At 43.9% G+C, this 23,144-nt stretch overlaps 1 protein-coding gene across 3 annotated transcripts in view; it reads right to left on the bottom strand.

The window, feature by feature from the left end:
* SLC2A9 (solute carrier family 2 member 9) overlaps positions 1–23,144 on the bottom strand; it is a 352,960-nt gene that overhangs the window by 108,372 nt on the left and 221,444 nt on the right. For all 3 annotated transcript variants that reach the window (XM_038745103.1, XM_038745104.1, XM_038745102.1), the window contains one exon: positions 5,129–5,316. In XM_038745103.1, coding sequence (XP_038601031.1) covers positions 5,129–5,316 — 188 coding nt within the window. The remainder of the gene's footprint in view (positions 1–5,128; positions 5,317–23,144) is intronic.

The raw sequence follows: 23,144 nt of genomic DNA on the forward strand, positions 1-23,144 counted from the left end.
CCCTTCCCCTCCCCACAGCACCTGTATATATGTATATATGGTTGTACATATTTATTACTCTGTTTATTTATTTATTTATTTATTTTACTTGTACATTTCTATCCTACTTATTTTATTTTGTTGGTATGTTTGGTTCTGTTCTCTGTCTCCCCCTTTTAGACTGTGAGCCCACTATCGGGTAGGGACTGTCTCTATGTGATGCCAATTTGTACTTCCCAAGCGCTTAGTACAGTGCTCTGCACATAGTAAGCGCTCAATAAATACGATTGATTGATTCCTCTCCAAACTTCTTGAACGAATCATCTACACTCTCTGTTTCAAATTCCTCTCTTCCAAGTCTCTCCTGGACCCCCTCCAATCTGGCTTCCGCCCCCTTCACTCCATAGAAACCACCCTCTCAAAGGTCACCAATGATCTCTTTCTTGCCAAATCCAAAGGCTCCTACTCCATCCTGATCCTCCTTGACTTCTCAACTGCCTTTGACGCTGTGGAAACGTTAACGAACCTTGTCTTTACTGACTCTGTCCTCTCCTGGTTTGCCTCTTATTTCTCTGGCTGTTCATTCTCAATCTCCTTTTTGGGCTCCTCCTCCCCTTCCCATCCCCTAACTGTGGGGGTCCATCAAGATTCAGATCTGGTCCCCCTTCTACTCTCCATCTACACCCACTCCCTTGGGGAACTCATTCATTCCCATGGCTTCAACTACCCCAAACCGGATGATATTCTTCCAGAAGTCGATCTCTTCTTGTAGAGGATCATTTTTGTTTATTATCATCATCATTATTATTATGGTATTTGTTAAGCGCTTACATTTGATATTTGCCCAACCCACAACACTCATGTATGAATCATTCATTCATTCATTCAATCGTATTTATTGAATGCTTACTGTGTGCAGAGCACTGTACTAAGTGCTTAAATTAGATATTATGAATTAAAATTAAATTTAAATTATATATTATAAATTAATTATTTATTCATATTAATAAATGGAGCAGCGTGGCTCAGTGGAAAGAGAACAGACTTTGGAGTCAGAGGTCATGGGTTCAAATCCCTGCTCTGCCAATTGCCAGCTGTGTGACTTTGGGCAGGTCACTCAACTTCTCTGTGCCTCAGTTACCTCAACTGTAAAATGGGGGTTAAAACTGTGAGCCCCTCGTGGGACAACGTGATCACCTTGTAACCTCCCCAGCGCTTAGAACAGTGCCTTGCACATAGTAAGCGCTTAATACATGCTATCATTATTAAATTAATATTCATATTAATGTCTGTCTTACCTTTTAGACTGCAAACTCATTTTGGGCAGGGAATGTAACTGCTAATTCTTTTGTATTGGACACTCCAAGGAGCTTAGTACAATTCTCTGCACATAGTAAGCACTCAATAAATACTACTGATTAGTGGAATGATTGATTGATGTGTCAAGCACTGTACTAAATATTGGGGTAGATACAAGTTTATCTGGTTGAACAGATTCGCTCTGCCACATGGGACTTATAAGTCTAAGGGGGAGAGTGAATAGGTATTGAATCCCCAAGTGAGCCCGTTGTTGGGTAGGGACCGTCTCTATATTTTGCCAACTTGTACTTCCCAAGTGTTTAGTACAGTGTTCTGCACACGGTAAGCACTCAATAAATACAACTGAATGAATGAATGAATTTTACAGAGGAGGAAACTGAGGCACAGAGCAGTTAAGTGACTTGCCCAGGTCATAAAGCAAGCAGTTGGATAGAGCATGGGCTTGGGAGTCAGCAAGTCATGGGTTCTAATCCTGCTCCATCACTTGTCTGTGTAACCTTGGGTAAGTCACTTCACTGGGCCTCAGCTACCTCATCTGTAAAATGGGGATTGCGACTGTGAGCCCCACATGGGACAGGGACTGTGTCCCACACAATTTGCTTGTATCCACCCCAGTGCTTAGTCGATGAATCCCCATTTTACAGATGAGGTAACTGAGGCTAGAGAAGTAAAATGACTTGCCCAAGGTCACAAAGTAGGCTGGTGGTGGATCCTGGATTAGAACGCCCATTTTACCTCCTTCCCTTCCCCACAGCACCTGTATATATGTATATATGCTTGTACATATTTATTACTCTATTTATTTATTTTACTTGTACATATCTATTCTATTTATTTTATTTTGTGAGTATGTTTGGTTTTGTTCTCTGTCTCCCCCTTTTAGACTGCGAGCCCACTGTTGGGTAGGGACTGTCTCTATATGTTGCCAACTTGTACTTCCCAAGTGCTTAGTACAGTGCTCTGCACACAGTAAGCGCTCAATATGATTGATGATGATGAACCCAGGTTCCTCTGGCTCTCGGGCCGGTAGTCTATCCACCAAGGCAACACTTCTTCTTCATGGTACTTGTAATTAGTGTGGTATCTGTTAAGCACTACTATATGCCAAGCACTGCATTAAACATTAGGGTGCACAAGCGATCATCACATCAGATAAGGTCCCTGTCCCACTTGAGGTTCACAGTCTAAGTAGGAGGGAGAGCAGTACTGAATCTCCGTTTTGTAAATGAGGAAACTGAGACACAGAGAAATTAAGACACTGGCAAGTGATAGAGCCGAGATTAGAACTCAAGTCCTCAGACTTCCAGGTTTTTGCTATTTCCATTAGGCCATGCTGCTTCCCTAAGAACATGAGTAGTATTTAAGCGATGGAGTGTGTAAGATAGCCACAGAAGTACATCTGTTTAATGGGTATTCAATAAATACCCTCCCCCCTATTTCAACTGTCAGCCCTATATAGGACAGCAGCAGTGTCCAACCTGATTTCCTTGTATCCTTCCCATCTCACAGGCACAAAACGTTGGCATCCTGCAGCATGGCTCAGTGGAAAGAGCACGGGCTTTGGAGTCAGAGGTCTTGGGTTCAAATTCTGGCTCTGCCAACTGTCAGCTGTGTGACTTTGGGCAAGTCACTTCACTTCTCTGTGCCTCAGTGACCTCATCTGTAAAATGGGGATTAAAACTGTGACCCCCCTGTGGGACAACCTGATCACCTTGTAACCTCCTCAGTGCTTAGAACAGTGCTTTGCACATAGTAAGCACATAACAAATACTATTATTATTATTATTATTATTATTATTATTATCATTATTATCCTTGACTCCTCTCTCTCATTTAACCCACATATTCAATTCATTGCCAAACCTTAGAACTGTGCTTAGTGCTTAGAACTGTGCTTGACTCTTAATAAGAGCTTAACAAATGCCATCATTAGAAGAGCATGGGAGATTAAGAGCATTTAAGTGCTTAGACAGTGTGGAGGTGTTGAAGTGTCAATTGAGGGAAGTTCGAACTCTGGAGATTAGAAATTAATCAGGGAAGCCCTCCCGGAGGACATGTGAATTTGGAAAGCTTTGAGGATGGAGAGGGCAGTGAAATGAGCAGCAGCGTGGCTTAGTGGATAAAGCATGGGCCTCAGAGTCAGACGGACCTGGGTTCTAATCCCAGCTCTGCCACATGTTTGCTGTGTGATCTTGGGCAAATCCCTTAATTTCTCTGGGCCTCAGTTCCCTCATCTATAAAATGGGGATTAAGAGTGTGAGCCCCTTATGGGACAGGTACTGTGTCCAACCTGATGTCTCCCCCTTTTAGACTGTGAGCCCACTGTTGGGTAGGGACTGTCTCTATATGTTGCCAATTTGTACTTCCCAAGCGCTTAGTACAGTAAGCACTCAATAAATACGATTGATTGATTGATTGACTGATTAGCTTGTATCTACTCCAGTGCTTAGGACAGTGCTTAGCATATAGTAAGGGCTCAGAGAGTATCATTATTAATAATAATTATTATTATTATTAAATATTGGATTTGAAGGGGGGCAGAGCCAGAGATTGGTGGCCAGAGTTTTGAGACTGAGACACAATGAGCAGGTTAACATGAGAGGAATGCAGAGTGCGACCTGGGATGCAGAGGGAGAAGAGCAAAGATATTTAGGCAGGGTGGAGATAATTGATTGAGTGTCTTGAAGCCAATGGGTAGGAGTTTCTGCTTGATTCAGAGAGGAATGGGCAACCATGATGTGATGTGTGCAGAATGACACACTAGAAAAATAATCTAGGCCACAGAGTGAATTCTGAATTGCATAAGGGAGAGACAGAAGGCGGGGAGGTCAGGGAGGAGGCTGATTCATTCAATTCATTCAATTGTATTTATTGAGCGCTTACTGTGTGCCAAGCACTGTACTAAGCACTTGGGAAGTATAAGTCAGCAACATGTAGAGATGGTCCCTACTCAATAACGGGCTCACAGTCTAGAACTGTAGTAATCAAGGGGGGATGGGACAAAAACCTGACCCTATTTGGTGGCTGTTTAGACAGAAGAACAAAGGGCAGATTCTGGAAATTTGTGAGGAAGAACTGACAGCGTTTGGAGACAAAATGAAATTTAGGATTGAAAGAGAGGAAAGAGGCATACAAATGTTGAGGGTTTCATGACTGGGTGGATTCTGGAGGTGAGGGGTTGGAGAAGTGCTGATGAAGAGGACTGAAAGGAATCGGTGATATAAGGGAAGAATCAGGCTACAACTGTGTCGATAAAACTGAGGTTCGATAGTACAGGCACCAAAAACTCTAAGAAAGTAGACTTTCTACTGAAACCCACACAAAAAAGAAATAGAAACAAAAGGTAGCGGGAATTACACTTGGAGATTCTATATACATACATACGTATGTAATGTATAGATATCCCCTCTCAGAGTCGCATCTGGAGAGTTTCCAGTACTCTATCAATCTCAACTGTGGGAGGGAGAGTCAAGCAAAGGCCTACCCATTCCATTCCTAGCTTGGCCAGTGGCTAGCGAGTGGAAGGAAATCCGCCAGAACCGTCAGAATAAATAGAATTATAGACACGGGCAAATCCCTGCCAACATTTTCCTCCCTATTTACCTCAGGCCCCCCAGGGTAAGGGCTTGTTAGAGAACCTTAGCTGGAACTTCCTTCTGTCCCAATGCATTGGATTACTGACCCCTTGTATATTTTCTGCAGATTCCACATAATCACTGCACCGAATAATGCCCCCCTTAAAGACTTTCCAGAATCAAGTTATCAACTGGAGAAGCCTCTCAGAAAGACGGTTTCATTCAACTAGAGCCAGCCGAGGAAAGGCACTTACAGCATTAAGCCCACAGAGCTGGTAGCAGGCCATGGTGATGATTACGGTGATTATCTGCCAGCGGATGGAGCGGTTCCTCAGAAGCTGAGGGACGGATTCTAAGCGGAGGTTTCTCTGGGCCCGACTCTCTGCCAGGACTTCCTCTATTTCCTGAGAGACATCATCTTTCCCTAAGAAGGTCTGAAAGGCTGAAAATGGAAAAAAAAGGAGCTATTAAGACCCCACAGTAACTTTACAGGTTTACATGCTCAAGTTTACGTTTCATGTACCTAGACCTCAGTGTGGCTCTGTGGAAAGAGCCCGGGCTTTGGAGTCAGGGGTCATGGGTTCAAATCCCGGCTCTGCTACTTGTCAGCTGTGTGACTTTGGGCAAGTCACTTCTCTGTGCCTCAGTTCCCTCATCTGTAAAATGGGGATGAAGACTGTGAGTCCCCCGAGGGACAATCTGATCACCTTGTATCTCCCCCAGTGCTTTGCACATAGTAAGCACTTAATAAATGTCATTATTATTATTATCTATCTCGCTGCTGACCTCTCACCCACATCCTGCCTCTGTCCTGGGACTCCCTCCCACTTCATATACTAATGGCATTTATGAAGCACTTACTATGTGCAAAGCACTGTTCTAAGTGCTGGAATAATAATAATGGCATTTATGAAGCACTTACTGTGTGCAAAGCACTGTTCTAAGCACTGGGGAGGTTACAAGGTGATCAGGTTTTCCCACGTAGGGCTCACAGTCTTAATCCCCATCGATCACTCTCCTCACCTTCAAAGCCTTACTGAAGGCACATCTCCTCCAAGAGGCCTTCTTCCTCTTTTCCTCTTCTCCCACTCCCTTCTGTCATCATCAACATCATCAATAGTATTTATTGAGCGCTTACTATGTGCAGAGCACTGTACTAAGCGCTTGGGAAGTACAAATTGGCAACATATAGAGACAGTCCCTACCCAACAGTGGGCTCACAGTCTAAAAGGGGGAGACAGAGAACAAAACCAAACATACTAACAAAATAAAATAAATAGAATAGATATGTACAAGTAAAATAAATAAATAAATAGAGTAATAAATATGTACAAACATATATACATATATACAGGTGCTGTGGGGAAGGGAAGGAGGTAAGATGGGGGGAATGGAGAGGGGGACGAGGGGGAGAGGAAGGAAGGGGCTCAGTCTGGGAAGGCCTCCTGGAGGAGGTGAGCTCTCAGTAGGGCCTTGAGCTCTCAGTAGGGCCTTGAACAGAATAGTGTCACCCATGAACGTAGATTTGCACCCCTTTTTCACCCCTCCCTCATCCCCACAGCACTTATATATCAGTATTTTATGTATTTATATTAATGTCTGTCTTCCCCTCTCGACTGTAAGCTCACTGTGGGCAGAGAACGTTTCCCCCAACTCTGTATACTGTACTCTCCCAAGCACTTAGTGAAGTACTCAGTACACAGTAAGCACTCAAAAAATATAGCACAATGGGGTCGATTACCCTTTAAGGTATAAATGCCCCCAGCACTGGGATCAGAACTTTTATATCTTTATTGCTTATCAAGCAGCTGGTACAGTGCTCTCACCGCAGAAGATACCCCTTCATATCTGACAGACCACCACTTTCTCCACCTTGAAAACTCTCCTAAAACCTCATCTCTTTAAGTATGTGGGCTGGGTTGTGTAGTAGGAGAGAAAGGAGTGAGGATCAGTAAGGGAGAGAAAGCTCACAGAGTGCCTTGAATCTCATGGTGAGGAGATTCTGCCTGATGCAAAATTAGATAGTAATAATAATGCTGGTATTTGTTAAGCACTTACTACATGTCAACCACTGTTCTAAACGCTGGGGTAGATACAAGATCAACAGAACAGAGTCTCTGTGCCACATGGGGCTCACAGTCTTCCATCCCATTTTACAGATAACTGAGGCACCAAGAAGTTAAGTGACTTGCCCAAGGTCACAGAACAGACAAGTGATGGAGTGGAGATTAGAACCCACATCCTTCTGACTCCAAAGCCCGTGGTCTTATCCACAACCATTGAAGGCACTTGAGGAATGGGGAAATGTGCACCAAACAATTTTTTAAAATTATTCAGGCAGCAGAGTGAAGTATGCATGGGGGGAGGGGGGCTCAAGGGAGGGAGGTCAGCAAAGAAGCTGATACAGAAATCAAGATGAGATGTGACAAGTGTTCGAACCAGTGCGGGAATAGTTTGGATGGAGAAGAAAGAGCAGATTCTGGGGATGCCGTGGTGATAGAATCAACCAGATTTGCTGACTGATTAAATATGAGGACTGAAGGAGAGAGAAGGGTCAAGGATAATTCCAAGGTTGCTGGTTTTTGAGACACGAAGAGTGGTGGTGTGGTCTACAGGGATGGAAAAGTTGAGGGGAAGAGAGAATTTTGGAGGGAAGATGAGAAATTCAATTTTGGAAATTTTCCCATCTTAATGTTCCAGCTAGACTGTCATCTGATGACAGGGATTATGTCTGCTAAGTCTATTGTACTTTCCAAGTGCTCAGTAAATACTACTGAGTGATTGAAGCCTTTTTAAAAATTGTTTTTCATTAGTCATCTGAAACATGACATGATGAGACTGAATAAGGCTTTCCTGGGAATTTAAGAGAAAGGAGAGGCAGAGAAAGGAAAATGCCAAAAGGTTGTCAGTCAAATTTTTAAACAAGAAAAAGAACTAGCTATTATTCTAATAATAATTGTGGTATTTGTTAAGTGCTTACTATGTGCCAGGCACTGTACTAAGTGCTGGTGTGGATACAAGGTAATTGGATTGGACACAGTCCCTGTCCCACACTCACACTCTTAATCCCCATTTTACAGATGAGGTAACTGATCTATGTTGAAAGTAATGTGCAGGCCACTTGGTGGAAACATAGCCTTAGCTGAAGTAACACCATTTTGAGGAACGTGGAAGAGAAATTTTAAGATGCCAATAGGAAAGTTAACTTCTCTCAGGTTTAGAGAATCCCTTGTAGTTGGTGAGAGGGTGTCAACAAACCCTGGCCCCTAAGATAACCTTATCTGAGAATCAAGATGCCTATGTCAGTGATTGAAATGCACATGTAGTCTTTTACTGAAATGCACAGTCTTTTAGACTGTGAGCCCAATGTTGGGTAGGGACTGTATATGTTGCCAATTTGTACTTCCCAAGCGCTTAGTACAGTGCTCTGCACATAGTAAGCGCTCAATAAATACGATTGATGATGATGTAGGGGAGGAAGGGGGGGCTATCGTTTGGGTATAAATGTAACCTAAAAAGTGTCTTCGGGGTCTTACACTGATCACCTCCCGAGGTGTGGTGTTTGACCATTCTGCAGAATCAAATATGGAGAGGTCATGTATGCGTCTCATTGACCATGCCCAGAAATGAGCAGGCATAATTTTACTTGCAACGTGTGAGAGCCCCAAAAGGAAGAACCAGGAACTCGAACCCAAGACTCCTGAGTCCCAGAGCTGTGCTCTTTCCACTGATCCAACAGTGGAGCAAACGGCAGTTGAGGATGAACTGGAACTTTATTTCCTCAAACGAACTGAAGTTGAAACAAACGTACCCGACTACACCAAACTGGATCAATTTTTCCAAATTTAGCAGCTTTGGACTACCTGGGTAGCCAACGACTGGAAAACTGGGCCATTAATCATTTGCGGGTTGACAAGATAATTACCTTCTAGAGAGATGAGAATGCCTGAAGTGTTATGTCAACAACTGATTTTCATGTTGGCACCATTCAAGGATAAGGCAAGGACAAGGAGAAGCAGCGTGGCTCAGTGGAAAGAGCACGAGCTTTGGAGTCAGAGGTCATGGGTTCCAATCCCAGCTCTGCCAATTGTCAGCTGTGTGACTTTGGGAAAGTCACTTAACTTCTCTGTGCCTTAGTTACCTCATCTTTAAAATGGGGATTAAGACTGTGAGCCCCCCGTGGGATAACCTGATCACCCTGTAACTGCCCCAGCTCTTAGAACAGTGCTTTGCACATAGTAAGCGCTTAATACATGCTATAAAAAAAAATAGATTGGAAACAGAATGCAATCAGACCAAGACCACCTTCAGGTTAGAAAAGGACCCATATATGCATCTGCGCTCCCGATTGTTTTAGGAAGATGAAGAGGAAGATGAAGAAGTTTCCAAAATAGCCACATGGATCCCTTCACAATTTCCTGAAAATATGGCTTTTGCTGTACTTGCTCTATTTGTATTTAGAGAAGGAGTGTGGCCTAATGGAAAGAGCACGGGCCTGAGAGCCAGAGGACTTGGGTTCTAATCTCAGCTCCGCCACTTACCTGCTGTGTGACTGGAGGCAAGTCACTTAACTTCTCTGTGCCTCAGTTCCCTCATCTATAAGATGGGGATTCAATACCTGCTCTCCCTCTTAGACTATGAGCCCCAGGTGGGACCTGATTATTTGTATCTACCCCAGTGCTTAGCGTAAGCGCTTAACAAATATTATTAATATTATCATTATTATTACTATTTAATACATATGGAGATATTTGGTCAAAACTGAATTGGAAAGGTGTTATTTTCCAACTTCTCTCTTCCACCCCCATTCTCTTTTCTTCCTTTTTGTCATTCTCTGAGTCACTTTCATCCTCTTTACCTGTCGCTTTCCTCTGTCCTGAAGTCCCTTTGCTTGTCAGTTGGTCTTTCTGGGATTTTTCTTGGTATTAATAATGATAATAATAATGATGACATTTGTTAAGTGCTTACTATGTGCCAAGCACTGTCTAAGCACTGGGGTATTAAGTGTATACTATATGCCAAGCATTGTAGTAAGCTCTGGCGTAGGTACAAGATCATTCATTCATTCATTCATTCATTCAATTGAATTTATTGAGAGTTTACTGTGTGCAGAGCACTGTACTGAGCGCTTGGGAAGTACAAGTTGGCAACATATAGAGACAGTCCCTACCCAACAGCGGGCTCACAGTCTAGAAGATAATCAGGTTGGACACAGTCTATGTTCCACATTGGGCTCACAGTCTTAATCCTCATTTTACAGTTGAGGAAACTGAGGCGCAGAGAAGTTAAATGACTTACCCAAGGTTGCCCAGTAGGGAAATGGAGAAGCCGGGATTAAAACCCAGGTCCTGTGAGTCCCATACCCGTGCTTTTTCCACTAGGCCATGCTGCTTCCCATTTGTAAAGTGGAGATGCAAGTGCAGAGTAAAGTGCAGAGAAGCGGTGTGGCTCAGTGGAAAGAGCACGGGCTTGGGAGCCAGAGGTCATTGGTTCTAATCCCAGCTCTGCCACTTAGCTGTATGACTTTGGGAAAGTCACTTAACTTAGAAGCAGGGTGGCTCAATGGAAAGAGCACGGGCTTGGAAGTCAGAGGACAAGTGTTCAAATCCCGGCTCTGCCAATTGTCAGCTGTGTGACCTTGGGCAAGTCACTTAACTTCTCTGTGCCTCAGTTACCTCATCTGTAAAATGGGGATGAAGACTGTGAGCCCCACGTGGGACAACCTGATCACCTTGTATCCCCCCAGTGCTTAGAACAGTGCTTTGCACATAGTAAGCGCTTAACAAATGCTATTATTATTATTATTCTCTGAGCCTTAGTTACCTCATCTGTAAAATGGGGATGAAGACTGTGAGCCCCTCGTGGGACAACCTGATCACCTTGTATCTCCCAGTGGTTAGAACAGTGCTTTGCACATAGTAAGCGCTTAACAAATGCCATTATTATTATTATTATTCTCTGGGCCTCAGTTACCTCATCTGTAAAATGGCGATGAAGACTGTGAGCCCCTCATGGGACAACCTGATCACCTTGTACCCCCCCAGTGCTTAGAACAGTGTTTTGCACATAGCAAGCACGTAACAAATGCCATAATGATAATAATTCAACACCTGTTCTGTACTGGATTTACTGTATAGAAAATATATAGTCAGTCAGCAAATCATATTAATTGAGCACTTACTGCGTGCAGAGCACTGTATTAAACTCTTGGGAGAATACAACATAATAAATGGACACATTCTCTGCCTATAACAAGCTTACAGTCCAGAGGGGGAGACAGACATTAATAATAATAATAATTATAATTATGGTATTCTTCATCCCCATTTTACAGGTGAGGTAACTGAGGAACAGAGAAGTTAAGTGACTTACCCAAGGTCACACAGCAGTGAAGTGGCGGAGACAGGATTAGAACCCATTTCTCTGACTCTCAAGACTGTGCTCTTTCCACTAAGCCAAGCTGCTTCTCTTAAATGACAGATATGTACCTAAGTGCTCTTCCCCTCGTCCCCCTCTCCATCCCCCCATATTACCTCCTTCCCTTCCCCACAGCACCTGTATATATGTTTATATGTTTGTACATATTTATTACTCTATTAATTTATTCATTTATTTTACTTGTACATATCTATTCTATTTATTTTATTTTGTTAGTATGTTTAGTTTTGTTCTCTGTCTCCCCCTTTCAGACTGTGAGCCCACTGTTGGGTAGGGACTGTCTCTATATGTTGCCAACTTGTACTTCCCAAGCACTTAGTACAGTGCTCTGCACACAGTAAGCGCTCAATAAATACGATTGATGATGATGAAGCGCTGTGGGTCTGGGAAAGGGGATGAATAAAGGAAGCAAGTCAGGGTGATGCAGAAGGGACACACTATTACTATTATTCCATCCTCAATCAAGTCACGTAATTTATCAAGGGCTTGCTCTGGGAGGCAAAGTCCTGTAGAAGTCAAGTGATTTGCCCAAAGTCTCACAGCAACTAAGTAGTGGAGCCAGGATTAGAGCACCATTTCAACTTCCATTCCTGTGCTCTTTCAATCAACCAATCAATCATATTTATTGAGCGCTTACTGCGTGCAGAGCACTGTACTAAGCGCTTGGGAAGTACAAGTTGGCAACACATAGAGACGGTCCCTACCCAACAGTGGGCTCACAGTCTAGAAGTGGTCTTTCCACTAGACCACACTGCTTCTCTCTATATCCTCTCCCCATTTCAGCCTCCGCACTCCCCCCCAGACCCGATCTTTAAAACCCTCCTAAAATACCACCTCCAGTGGGAATCCTAAGCCACTTCCCAAGCGAGTGAGTGGATAAGGAAGGACGGACCATGGAGGAGGACAGCCAGTCTTCGGATGAGAGGCGAAAGAAGTGCTCGCCAGTGAGTCTGAAGCAACTAGTGGAGAGCGTACTGACCTGGAAGTTAAAAGAACTGGGTTCTAACCCGGCTTTGTCACCTGCCTGCTGGGTGACCTTGGGCAAGTCACTTCACTTCTCTGTGCCTCGGTTTCCTCAACTATAAAATGGGGATTCAATGCCTGTTTCAATTTTTTTATGGCATTTGTTAAACACTTACTATATCAATCAATCAATCAATTGTATTTATTGAGCACTTATTGTGTGCAGAGCACTGTACTAAGCGCTTGGGAAGTCCAAGTTGGCAACATATACAGTCCCTACCCAACAGTGGGCTCACAGTCTAAAAGGGGGAGACAGAGAACAAAACCAAACATACTAACAAAATAAAATAAATAGAATAGATATGTACAAGTAAAATATATAAATAGAGTAATAAATAGGTACAAACATATTCTAAGTGCTGGGGCAGGCACAGTTCATCAGTCAGGATACAGTCCCTATCGCAGTCCCCATGCTATCAATCAATCAATCAATCGTATTTATTGAGTGCTTATTGTGCGCAGAGCACTGCACTAAGCACTTGGGAAGTACAAGTTGGCAACATATAGAGACGGTTCCTACCCAACAGTGGACTCACAGTCTAGAGGGGGGAGACAGAGAACAAAACAAAACATATTAACAAAATAAAATAAATAGAATAGATATGTACAAGTAAAATAAATAAATTAATTAATAGAGAATATGCTAGGCACATAGTAAGCGCTTAACAAATACCATTATTATTATTATTATGAATAAGGAAAATGAGGCACAGAGAAGTGAATTGCCCAAGCTCATACAGCAGGTAAGTGGAGAAGCCAGGATTAGAACCCAGATCTTCTAGCTTCCAGGCCAGAACTTTATCCACTAGGCCACACTGTTACCTGTTCTTCCTCCAACTCGGACTGTGAGCCTCATGTGGGACAGGGACTATTTCCAACCTGATTAATTTGTATCTACCCCAGTGCTTAGAACAGTGCTTGACATATAGTAAGCGCTTAACAAATAACATAAAAAAGAGTGGCCAGAGAGGTAGGTGGAGGAGAGAACCATGTCAATGAAACTATGCATTATATGAGTACCCCAAATTCCCCCATTGTGAAAGGAGACATAGTAAACAATGCTGGTTTCATTTATTTTACCAATATCCAGGAAAAAGCTATTACTCACTCCACACATGGTTAATTAAATCATCTGCCAAGTGATCAATTCTGCCGATGGATTTAGATGCAAATTTCCCTGCATCAGTTTGCTAAGACCAAATTGTTTTTCCAGTCCTGGAATAACATCTCTTAAGCGCACAGTACAGTGCTCTGCACACAGTAAGCGCTCAATAAATACGATTGAATGAATGAATCTCTTGCTGCTTTCTAAAGCCAGTATTCCCAACTTCAACTCTTCACTGAAAGAGAACGGATCACTTTCTAGTAAAGTGGGATAGCAAAGAGAAGTAGCTAAGAAACACTGATCGTATTTTTCAACAACGGTAAGTTCTCGGCACAGCCCTTTTCTGAATGCTTTGAAAGACTGAATGAGCTAGAGGAGTAGCATGGCCTAGTGGAGAGAACAGGGGCTTGGGAGTCAGAGGTCATGGGTTCTAATCCCAGCTCCGCTATAGTACTAACAACTATAGCACTCCTGAAGAAACCTACTCCATTTCTATATAACATAGACTGTGAGCCTCATCAATCAATCAATCAATCATATTTATTGAGCACTTACTGTGTGCAGAGCACTGTACTAAGCACTTGGGAAGTACAAGTTGGCAACATATAGAGACAGTCCCTACCCAACAGTGGGCTCACAGTCTAAAAGGGGGAGACGGAGAACAAAACCGAACATACTAACAAAATAAAGCCTCATGTGGGTGAGGTACTGTGTCCAACCCGATTAATTAGTATCTACCCTAGGGCTTAGAACAATGCCTGGCATATAGTAAGTGCTTAACAAAAACCACTAAAAACTGAAAAAAAACCCACACAACCGGCTGAGACGAGAGAAGAAGTGTGATGCCATGACAACCACTGGTGTTAGAATCAATATGGATTGATGTTCCTCCATTGGAAGGTCCAGGTGTGTTGACACACAACTCCAACATGATGTAATTGCTCAAAAAAAAGTATTTTTAAATGTTTACTATGCGCCAAGCACTGTACTAAGTGCTAGGGTGGACACATGCAAATTGTGTTGGACACAGTCCTTGTCCCACATGGGGCTCCCAGTCTCAATCCCCATTTTCCAGATGAGGTAACTAAGGCCCAGAGAAGTGAAGAGACTTCCCCAAGGTCACATAGCAGACATGTCATGGAACTGGGATTGGAACCCATGACCTTCTGATTCCCAGGCCTATGCTCTGTCCACTATGCCATAATGCTTCTCAAGGCTAAACAGCATCTACTGAGCAAAGAGGGCTGAAGACTGATGCTACATTAATGAACTTATAATAAGTCAGAATCTCCATGATAGGATGGCCAAAGTAGAGTGAATATGTTGACTGTACCTGGCCAATGTCTCCTCCAAGAAGCCTTCCTTGATTAAGCCTTCTTTTCCCTGACTCCTTTCTGTGTCACCTGTTTACTTGGATCTGCGACCTTTGGACATTTAATAATAACAATTGTGGTATTTGTTAAGCGCTTACTATGTGCCAAGCACTCTTCTAAGCACTGCGGTAGATACAGGGTAATCAAGTTGTCCCACTTGGGCTCACATTTTTAATCCCTGTTTTACAAATGAGGTAACCGAGGCACAGAGAAGTTAAGTGACTTACCCAGGGTCACACAGCAAACAAGTGGTGGAGACAGGATTAGAACCCACGTCCTCCCAAGCCCGTGCTCTTTCCACTAATGTGGTGAGCTGGTGGGAAGCCATTTTGTTGACCCCTTTCCCGAGTGACTTTTTTTGAGCCCTTGATCAACAATATGAAAAAACGACTTTGAGAAGGAAATACGCTGCTCTGCTCCGGGGCGGAGCATTGCGAAGCCAGTCTGTGGGGTGAACACGGGGCGGAGGGAGGCAAGAAGTAGCTTTCCCTCCCTGCTTTACCCAGTAATGGGCCTGGACCAATTAATTACAACCCCCCACGTAGGAACCACTGTAACGCCCAAGGCAGAGGCAGATAAAAGATGGTCACCTTGAGTCACAAGGATCCGGCCAGAGACGAGACAACAAGACGAGAACGCGGTCGCCATGAACTAAGAACCAGAAGGCAGCACAGGCCATGGCAAGGTGGCCTGGCCCCTGGCGACCGTGAACCAGCTATGACTCTCACCCGGAGTCGGTTTCTCTGTTTGCAACCATCATAAACCATCGTGGCCACCCCGAGCCAGCTGGATTCCCTGAATTCCTCTGATACAGAGCCATCTTTATGAACTCGGGGCAAACAGTCAGTCAGACAGAGATGGGGAGCTATGTTTGTAGACTGTGTGTTTGTGTGCGTGTGAATCTTTCCCCCTTCAATCAGAATTGGAATTGAATAAAGTTTTGCGTTTCTGAATTCGTCACAGAATGCCCGGTCTAGGAAATTGGACAGATCAGAATCCATCTCAGACACGTTAGACAAGTTAGGAGACTCCTGGCCTTGGAGGTTGGTTAGGATAGTGGGCTTTCTCAGCTCAGGAGGAGGGGCTGGTTTGGAACCAATGGAGGGGGATCTGGCGGCTTATGACATTGGGTTGGCGACCGGCATTGGTCATTGGGCACCTGAGAATGGGCTGGGGGTGACTCCCCAGAGGTGGCCTCATAACTTGAGTGCCGAACAATCTGGGCAAGGTTCATCTTCGGATCTTAATAATAATAATAATGGTATTTGTTAAGCATTTACCCTGTATCAAGGACTTTTCTAAGTGCTGGGGTGAAACAAGGTAACCAGGTGGGACTCACAGTTTTCAGCCCCATTTTCCAGATGAGGTAACTGAGGTACAGAGAAGTTAAGTGGCTTGCCCAAGGTCACCCAGCAGACAAGTGGCTGAGCCGGGATTAGAACCCACGTCCTCTGATTTCCAAACCCGGGCTCTTGCCACTAGGCCATTCTACTTCTCAGGGGAGCAGAAATCTGGACTAGGTGTACCTGAGGATTTTATCCCAAGGAACAGGAACCTAGGTGAGGTGAATCCTTAGCAGACTTGGGGAGACCAGGCAGGGGAAGAATCGCAGTCTGGGCTCATGACAATATTCACCTTATCCTCAGCTCCACGGTATTTAGTACATATACGTAAATTTTTTATTTCTATTAATGTCTGTCTCCCCCCTGGACTGTAATTTCATTGTGGGCAGAGAACAGGTCTACCTACTCTTGCTGTACTGTACTCTCCCAAGCCCTTAGTACAGTGCTCTGCACACAGTTAGTGCTCAGAAATACGATTGAGTGATTGATTCCCATGATAAAGAGGTAACACTCTCCTTTTCCCCAGTTTCTTCTGCCATCCCCCATAACCAACCTCTTTAATCTCCCCCCGCCACCATCACCTCTAAGATTGTTTCCCTAATTCTCCTCAGCTCCCATACAACTGCCCCTTCCATTTTAATGCTGATAATGAATACACCAACTGCATTTAGGCAGCAACCCTCTTCCCAGAAGAACTGCAAGCAAGAGTCACATCCTTATCCGAGATCACTCAAGGCCTTTATAAAATTTGACTTGATACCTGTTTTAAACAGTGTGCCGCTGGATGGGGACTGGAAAAGCAGTTTTGATTGACCCCAGGGCTGGAGGTTGCAGAAAGCAGAAACATAAAACCGTGTTTCACCAGGGAAACGCTCAAGTCAATGCTTAATGGCCACAAAGCAAGACTCTCTGCCTCTTACAAACTCATGATCCACTTTCTCAGAGTCCTGCTGTGCAAGAAAGCTCATAAAAATGCAAATGTGCGTATTCACGGTTTTATAAAATGAACAATGTGTGATGAGCTACTTACGCTATTAGAGTCTGAGCTATTTTTAGGGTTCTTTGGGGATCAACTAGACTCATGAACGTGAATGAGAGCCTACATCTCCCAAACCATTAGAGTAGCATGTTTCTTCATCTTGTCAGTTTCAAGAGGGAAAAGTGAATTTCTTGGAGGGGGATTGTGTCCACCTCCTGTATTTCATTGTACTCTCCCAAGCATTTAGTACAGTGCTCTGCACAGAGTAAGTGCTCAATAAATATTCCTGATTGATCTTGATACTGCAAAGACCTGGAACTACTTGGACTACCACCGCTGCAACAAGGTGATGAAAAGGCGTGGGAAGGACCCCAGCCCCTGCGACTGGTACCAAAAGTCTACAAGTCTCTGTGTCCCCTCAGCTGGGTGAGGCCTCCCCCCGCCCCCCACAGTCCCACTGCCTAGGGTGAATGGGGCTATCACCTTCCCCTCTGATATTACTCTATTTATTGATTTATTTTATTTGTACACATTTATTCTATTTGTTTTATTTTGTTAATATGTTTTGTTTTGTTGTCTGTCTCCCCCTTCTAGACTGTGAGCCCGCTGTTGGGTAGGGACCGTCTCTATATGTTGCCAACTTGTACTGCCCAAGCGCTTAGTACAGTGCTCTGCACACAGTAAGCGCTCAAGAAATACGATTGAATGAATTAATGAATGAATGGAAAATCAGAGCGCCAGCATTTCAGTTCCGTTTTGTCAGCATCCACAAGATTTCTATCACCACCATGATATTTATTTAGCACTTACAGTGGGCTAAGCACTGGAGTTGAAGTAGCAGCAATGTTAATTGAGCTCTCACTTGATGTGGTGAAATGTGCTAAATAATGATGATGATAATAATAATGACAATAATAATGGCATTTGTTATGTGCTTACAATGTGTCAAGCACTATACTAAGCGCTGTGGAAGGCACAAGATAATCAGGTTCCCCATGGTGCTCACAGGTGGGAGAACAGGTTAGAATCGCCATTTTGCAGATGAAGGAACTGAGGCACCAAAGAGTTAAGTGACTGGTCCAAGGTCACACAGCAGCATTAGAACCCATGTCTTCTGACTCCAAGGCCCGTACTCTTTCCACTAGAACATGGTGCTTCTCTAAACACTAGGAAGTCCAGAATTACAAACCAACATGTTTCCTGAGCACAGGAAGCTAACTCTCAAATGGAGGAAACAAACAAAAATATTTACAACTAAAGAGATCAAAAAGAAATGAAGCAGATATTGATTCTGGGTAATAATAATAATAATAATAATGGCATTTATTAAGCACTTACTATGTTCAAAACACTGTTCTAAGCACTGGGGAGGTTACAAGGTGATCAGATGGGGCTCAGAGTCTTAATTCCCATTGTACAGATGAGGGAACTGAGGCCCAGAGAAGTTAACTGAGTTGCCCAAAGTCACACAGCTGACAAGTGGCAGAGGCGGGATTTAAACCCATGACCACTGACTCCAAAGCCCGGGCTCTTTCCAATGAGCCACGCTGCTTCTCCAGGTAATCCATATTAACACAAATCTATGCGATAGGGAGACTAGATATTAAAGATGAGTAAAATGAGTCACGGGGAATTATGTGACTTCCCAATCGCTTAGTACAGTGCTCTGCATACAGTAAGCTCTCAATAAATATGATTGAATGAATGAATTCATTCATTGGAAAGCACAATACAGCAACAGAGACAATCCCTGCCCACAGTGGGCTCATAGTCTAGAGTCTAGAGTGGGGGGAGACAGACATCAATACAAGTACACAGGCATCGATATAAATATATTTATAAATAGATTATAAATAAATACATATATACATTTTTCCCATCACCCATACAGCCCCGGATATGATATGAGCAAGGTGGTGGCACTGAGGTTATTATATTACTACCTAAATCAATCCCTACCAAAATCCTAGCTCCTCTAAGAAGCTTAACCTGACTAATCTCTCATCTCTCCACCCGATTCTCCTTTCCTTGTGCATCACTTCTGCCCTCAGGTCTGGTCCCCCTAAACACTTTGCAATCACTTCATCCCTTCAGATACATCAACCCCCTCAATCGATCATAACCCTGTATTAAACAGAAACTCCTTGCCATTGGCTTGAAAGCTCTTGATCTGTTCACCCCTTCCTATTTCACCTCACTAATCTCTCCCCCTTCTAGACCGTGAGCCAGATGTTAGGTAGGGACCGTCTCTATATGTTGCCAACTTGTACTTCCTAAACACTTAGTACAATGCTCTGCACACAGTAGGCACTCAATAAATTCGATTGAATGAATGAATAAATGAATAATCTCCTTCTCCAGCCCAGCCCACACACTCCGCCCCTTAAGTTCCAGCTTCCTCACTGGGCCCTGATCACGTCTATCTCACCGCCGATCTCTTTCCCACATCCTCCCCGTAGCCTGAAACTCTCTCCTCCTCCTTCTATCTGCCAGACCGCCACTTTCTCCACCTTCAAAATTAAGACCACATTTCCCCCAAGAGGTCTTTGATTAAACCCTCCTTTCCTCCGCTCCCTCGTTCTTGTGCATCATCTCTGCACTTGGATATGTGACTTTTGGACATTTGATATTCACCTTATTCCCAGCCCCACAGAGTTTGCATATATATTTTTAAGTGATATATTTTAAATTTACTCACTTATTCCTATTTATGTCCATTCCCCGTTTTAGACTGTAAGCCCATTATGGGCATGAAAAGTGTCTGGTAATTTTGTTGTATCTATTCTCCCAAGCGCTTAGTACTGTACTCTGCATGTAGTAAGCACTCAATAAACATCATTGATTGATTGATATTTACTAAGCATTTACTATGAGCGGAGCTCTGTTCTAAGCACATGGGAGAGTACAGATTTCTAGACTGTGAGCCCACTGTTGGGTAGGGACCATCTCTATATGTTGCCAACTTGTACTTCCCAAGCGCTTAGTATAGTGCTCTGCACACATTATGCACTCAATAAATACGATTGAATGAATACAGCATAATGGAGTTGGTAGACACATTCCCTGCTCCCAATGAGGATACAAGCTAGAGGGGGAGACAGATATAAATTAATCAGGCAAATTAGCCTGATGTTAACGCGTGTCTGCTAGGGGATCAGTGAGATCTCAACTTTCTCCAGAGCCATTGGCCTTTCCCCCCCAGCTCTGTCTGACTATGGTTCTATGTCCTTGCCGTGGAACTCGGCTGGAGGCCGGGGGCTGAAAATTTGTAAAAACCTCACCCCAAAGTTGTCCTTTCCATATTGGTCGACTGGACAGGGACAGGCAACCTCAGAGTTGGACTGTCGTTCCAGTCCTGGGTCATTGTCCACCCTTGCTGGTGAACATATGATCAAATATCAGTGTAGTTTAGGGCATCTATTATTTCTGAAGATTCATCATCATCATCATTAATCGTATTTATTGAGCACTTACTATGTGCAGAGCACTGTACTAAGCGCTTGGGAAGTACAAATTGGCAGCATATAGAGACAGTCCCTACCCAACAGTGGGCTCACAGTCTAAAAGGGGGAGACAGAGAACAAAACCAAACATACTAACAAAATAAAATAAATAGAATAGATATGTACAAGTAAAATAAATAGAGTAATAAATGTGTACAAACATATATACATATATACAGGTGCTGTGGGGAAGGGAAGGAGGTCAGACGGGGGGGATGGAGAGGGGGACGAGGGGGAGAGGAAGGAAGGGGCTCAGTCTGGGAAGGCCTCCTGGAGGAGGTGAGCTCTCGGTAGGGCCTTGCCCTACCAGTAAGATTACCAGTAAATGTAAAATCGGTGGTATTTCTTAAGTCCCAAGACTATGTCCCAAGCACTGTATTCTGGGTCAGATGCAAGTCATGGATTCTAATCCAGGTTCTACCACTTGTCTGCTGTGTGACCTTGGGCAAGTCACTTCAGTTCTCTGGGACTCAGTTACCTTGTCTGTAAAATGGGGATTGAGACTGGGAATCTCATGTGGGACAGGGACTATGGCCACCTGATTTGCTTGTACCCATGCCAGTGCTTAGTACAGTGCCTGGCTCACACTAAGAGCTTAACAAATACCACAATTATTATTATTATTGTTACAAGTTAGTTCCTGTCCCACGTGGGGCTCATGATCTAAGTGGGAGGGAGAACAGGTGTTGAATCCCCATTTGAAAAATGAGGAACCTGAGGCACAAGACATTAGATGACTTGCCCAAGGTCACACAGCAGGAAACAGGGATGGAGATTCCAGAATATCTCCTGGAATCATGGTCCAGGCTCTAATCACTCTGATTTTCAAGAAATTCTTTCTTAAACATAACCAACCTGTCTCTTAATGTGGACCAATTTAGGAGATAATAATAATAATTAGAGTATTTGTTAATTGCTTATTATGTGCCAGAGACTGGACTAAGCACTGGGGTGGATATAAGCAAATCGGGTTGGACATAGCTCTGGTCCTGCATAGGGCTCACAGTCTTAATCCTCATTTTGCAGATGAGGTAACTGAGGCCCATAGAAGTGAAGTGACTTGCCCAAGGTCACACAGAAGACATATGGCAGAGCTGGGATTAGAACCTGGAACCTCTGATTCCCAGCTCCGTGCTCTATCCCCTAGGCCATGCTGCTTCCCTTTTGATTAATTCAACTAGTGAGCCCACTGTTGGGAAGGGACCGTCTCTATATGTTGCCAACTTGTACTTCCCAAGCGCTTAGTACAGTGCTCTGCACACAGTAAGCACTCAATAAATACGATTGAATGAATGAATGAATGAATGAACTAGATCACTATGTAAAAACCAATGGGATCTCATTGTTCAATCCCTGATATTTCAGCCAGGGGAATGTCTCTGTGTTATCAGCCGCTGCGGTCGGTCAGAATTTTACACGGAGCAGTGTCTGCTCCTGACTGAAAAGTCAGAGCAACAGGGTTTCTGATGTTATCTATCACCAGGGAAAGTAGAATAATAATAATGTTGGCATTTATTAAGCGCTTACTATGTGCAAAGCACTGTTCTAAGCGCTAGGGTGGATACAAGGTGATCAGGTTGTCCCACGGGGGGGCTCACAGTCTTAATCCCCATTTTACAGATGTGGTAACTGAGGCCTAGAGAAGTTACGTGACTTGCCCAAAGTCACATAGCTGACAGCGGAGCTGGGATTTGAACCCGTGACCTCTGACTCTAAAGCCCGTGCTGTTTCCACTGAGCCATGCTGCTTCTGAGTAGAAGTCAGACCTGTAGCTGTCCATTACCTGTAGGGGAATTTAGTATTTCCATTAGGCGCCCAGCTATTCTTTAATGCCTCAATTTTAAAAGAAGGAGGCGGTAGGCCTACTGCTCTCATTAAACCAGTTTCTTCATCAGGACCCACTGGGCCTATTCAAACTTCAAAAGCCCTGAGGAGGCTCTTTCATCAGCGGAAGCGGCAAGAAGTGCACAGTGGGGACAGACTGTGAATCTGAAATTTATCATCTTCAGGGTCAGAGAGCCAAATCTCAACAGGCCCATTTCACACTTCTCATCTGTCCCTCAGGCAAAACTGAGGGAAGGGCCTGCTCTTCATAACCATTCAAATCCTGGCTCAGTCAATCAATCAGTCAGTGGCAAGTGTGGAGCAAGTACTGTGTGCAGTCAGGCAAGTCAGTCTGTTAATTGTATTTATTGGGTGCTTACTGTGTGCAGAGCATTGTACTAAGCACTTGGGAGAGTACTATAGAAAAATAAACAGACACATTCCCCACCCACAATGGGCTTTCAGAATAGAGCATTAGGAGTACTAAGCATTTGGGAGAGTATTGGGAGAGCATTAGGGAAGCAGCATGGCTCAGTGGAAAGAACCCGGGCTCGGGAGTCAGAGGTCGTGGGTTCTAATCCCAGCTCTGCCATTTGTCAGCTGGGTGACTTTCAGCAAGTCACTTCCCTTCTCTGTGCCTCAGTTCCCTCATCTGTAAAATGAGGATGAAGACTGTGAGCAC

This window comes from Tachyglossus aculeatus, chromosome 4 (genome assembly GCF_015852505.1).
Source record: "Tachyglossus aculeatus isolate mTacAcu1 chromosome 4, mTacAcu1.pri, whole genome shotgun sequence".
Taxonomy (NCBI): Eukaryota; Metazoa; Chordata; class Mammalia; order Monotremata; family Tachyglossidae; genus Tachyglossus; species Tachyglossus aculeatus.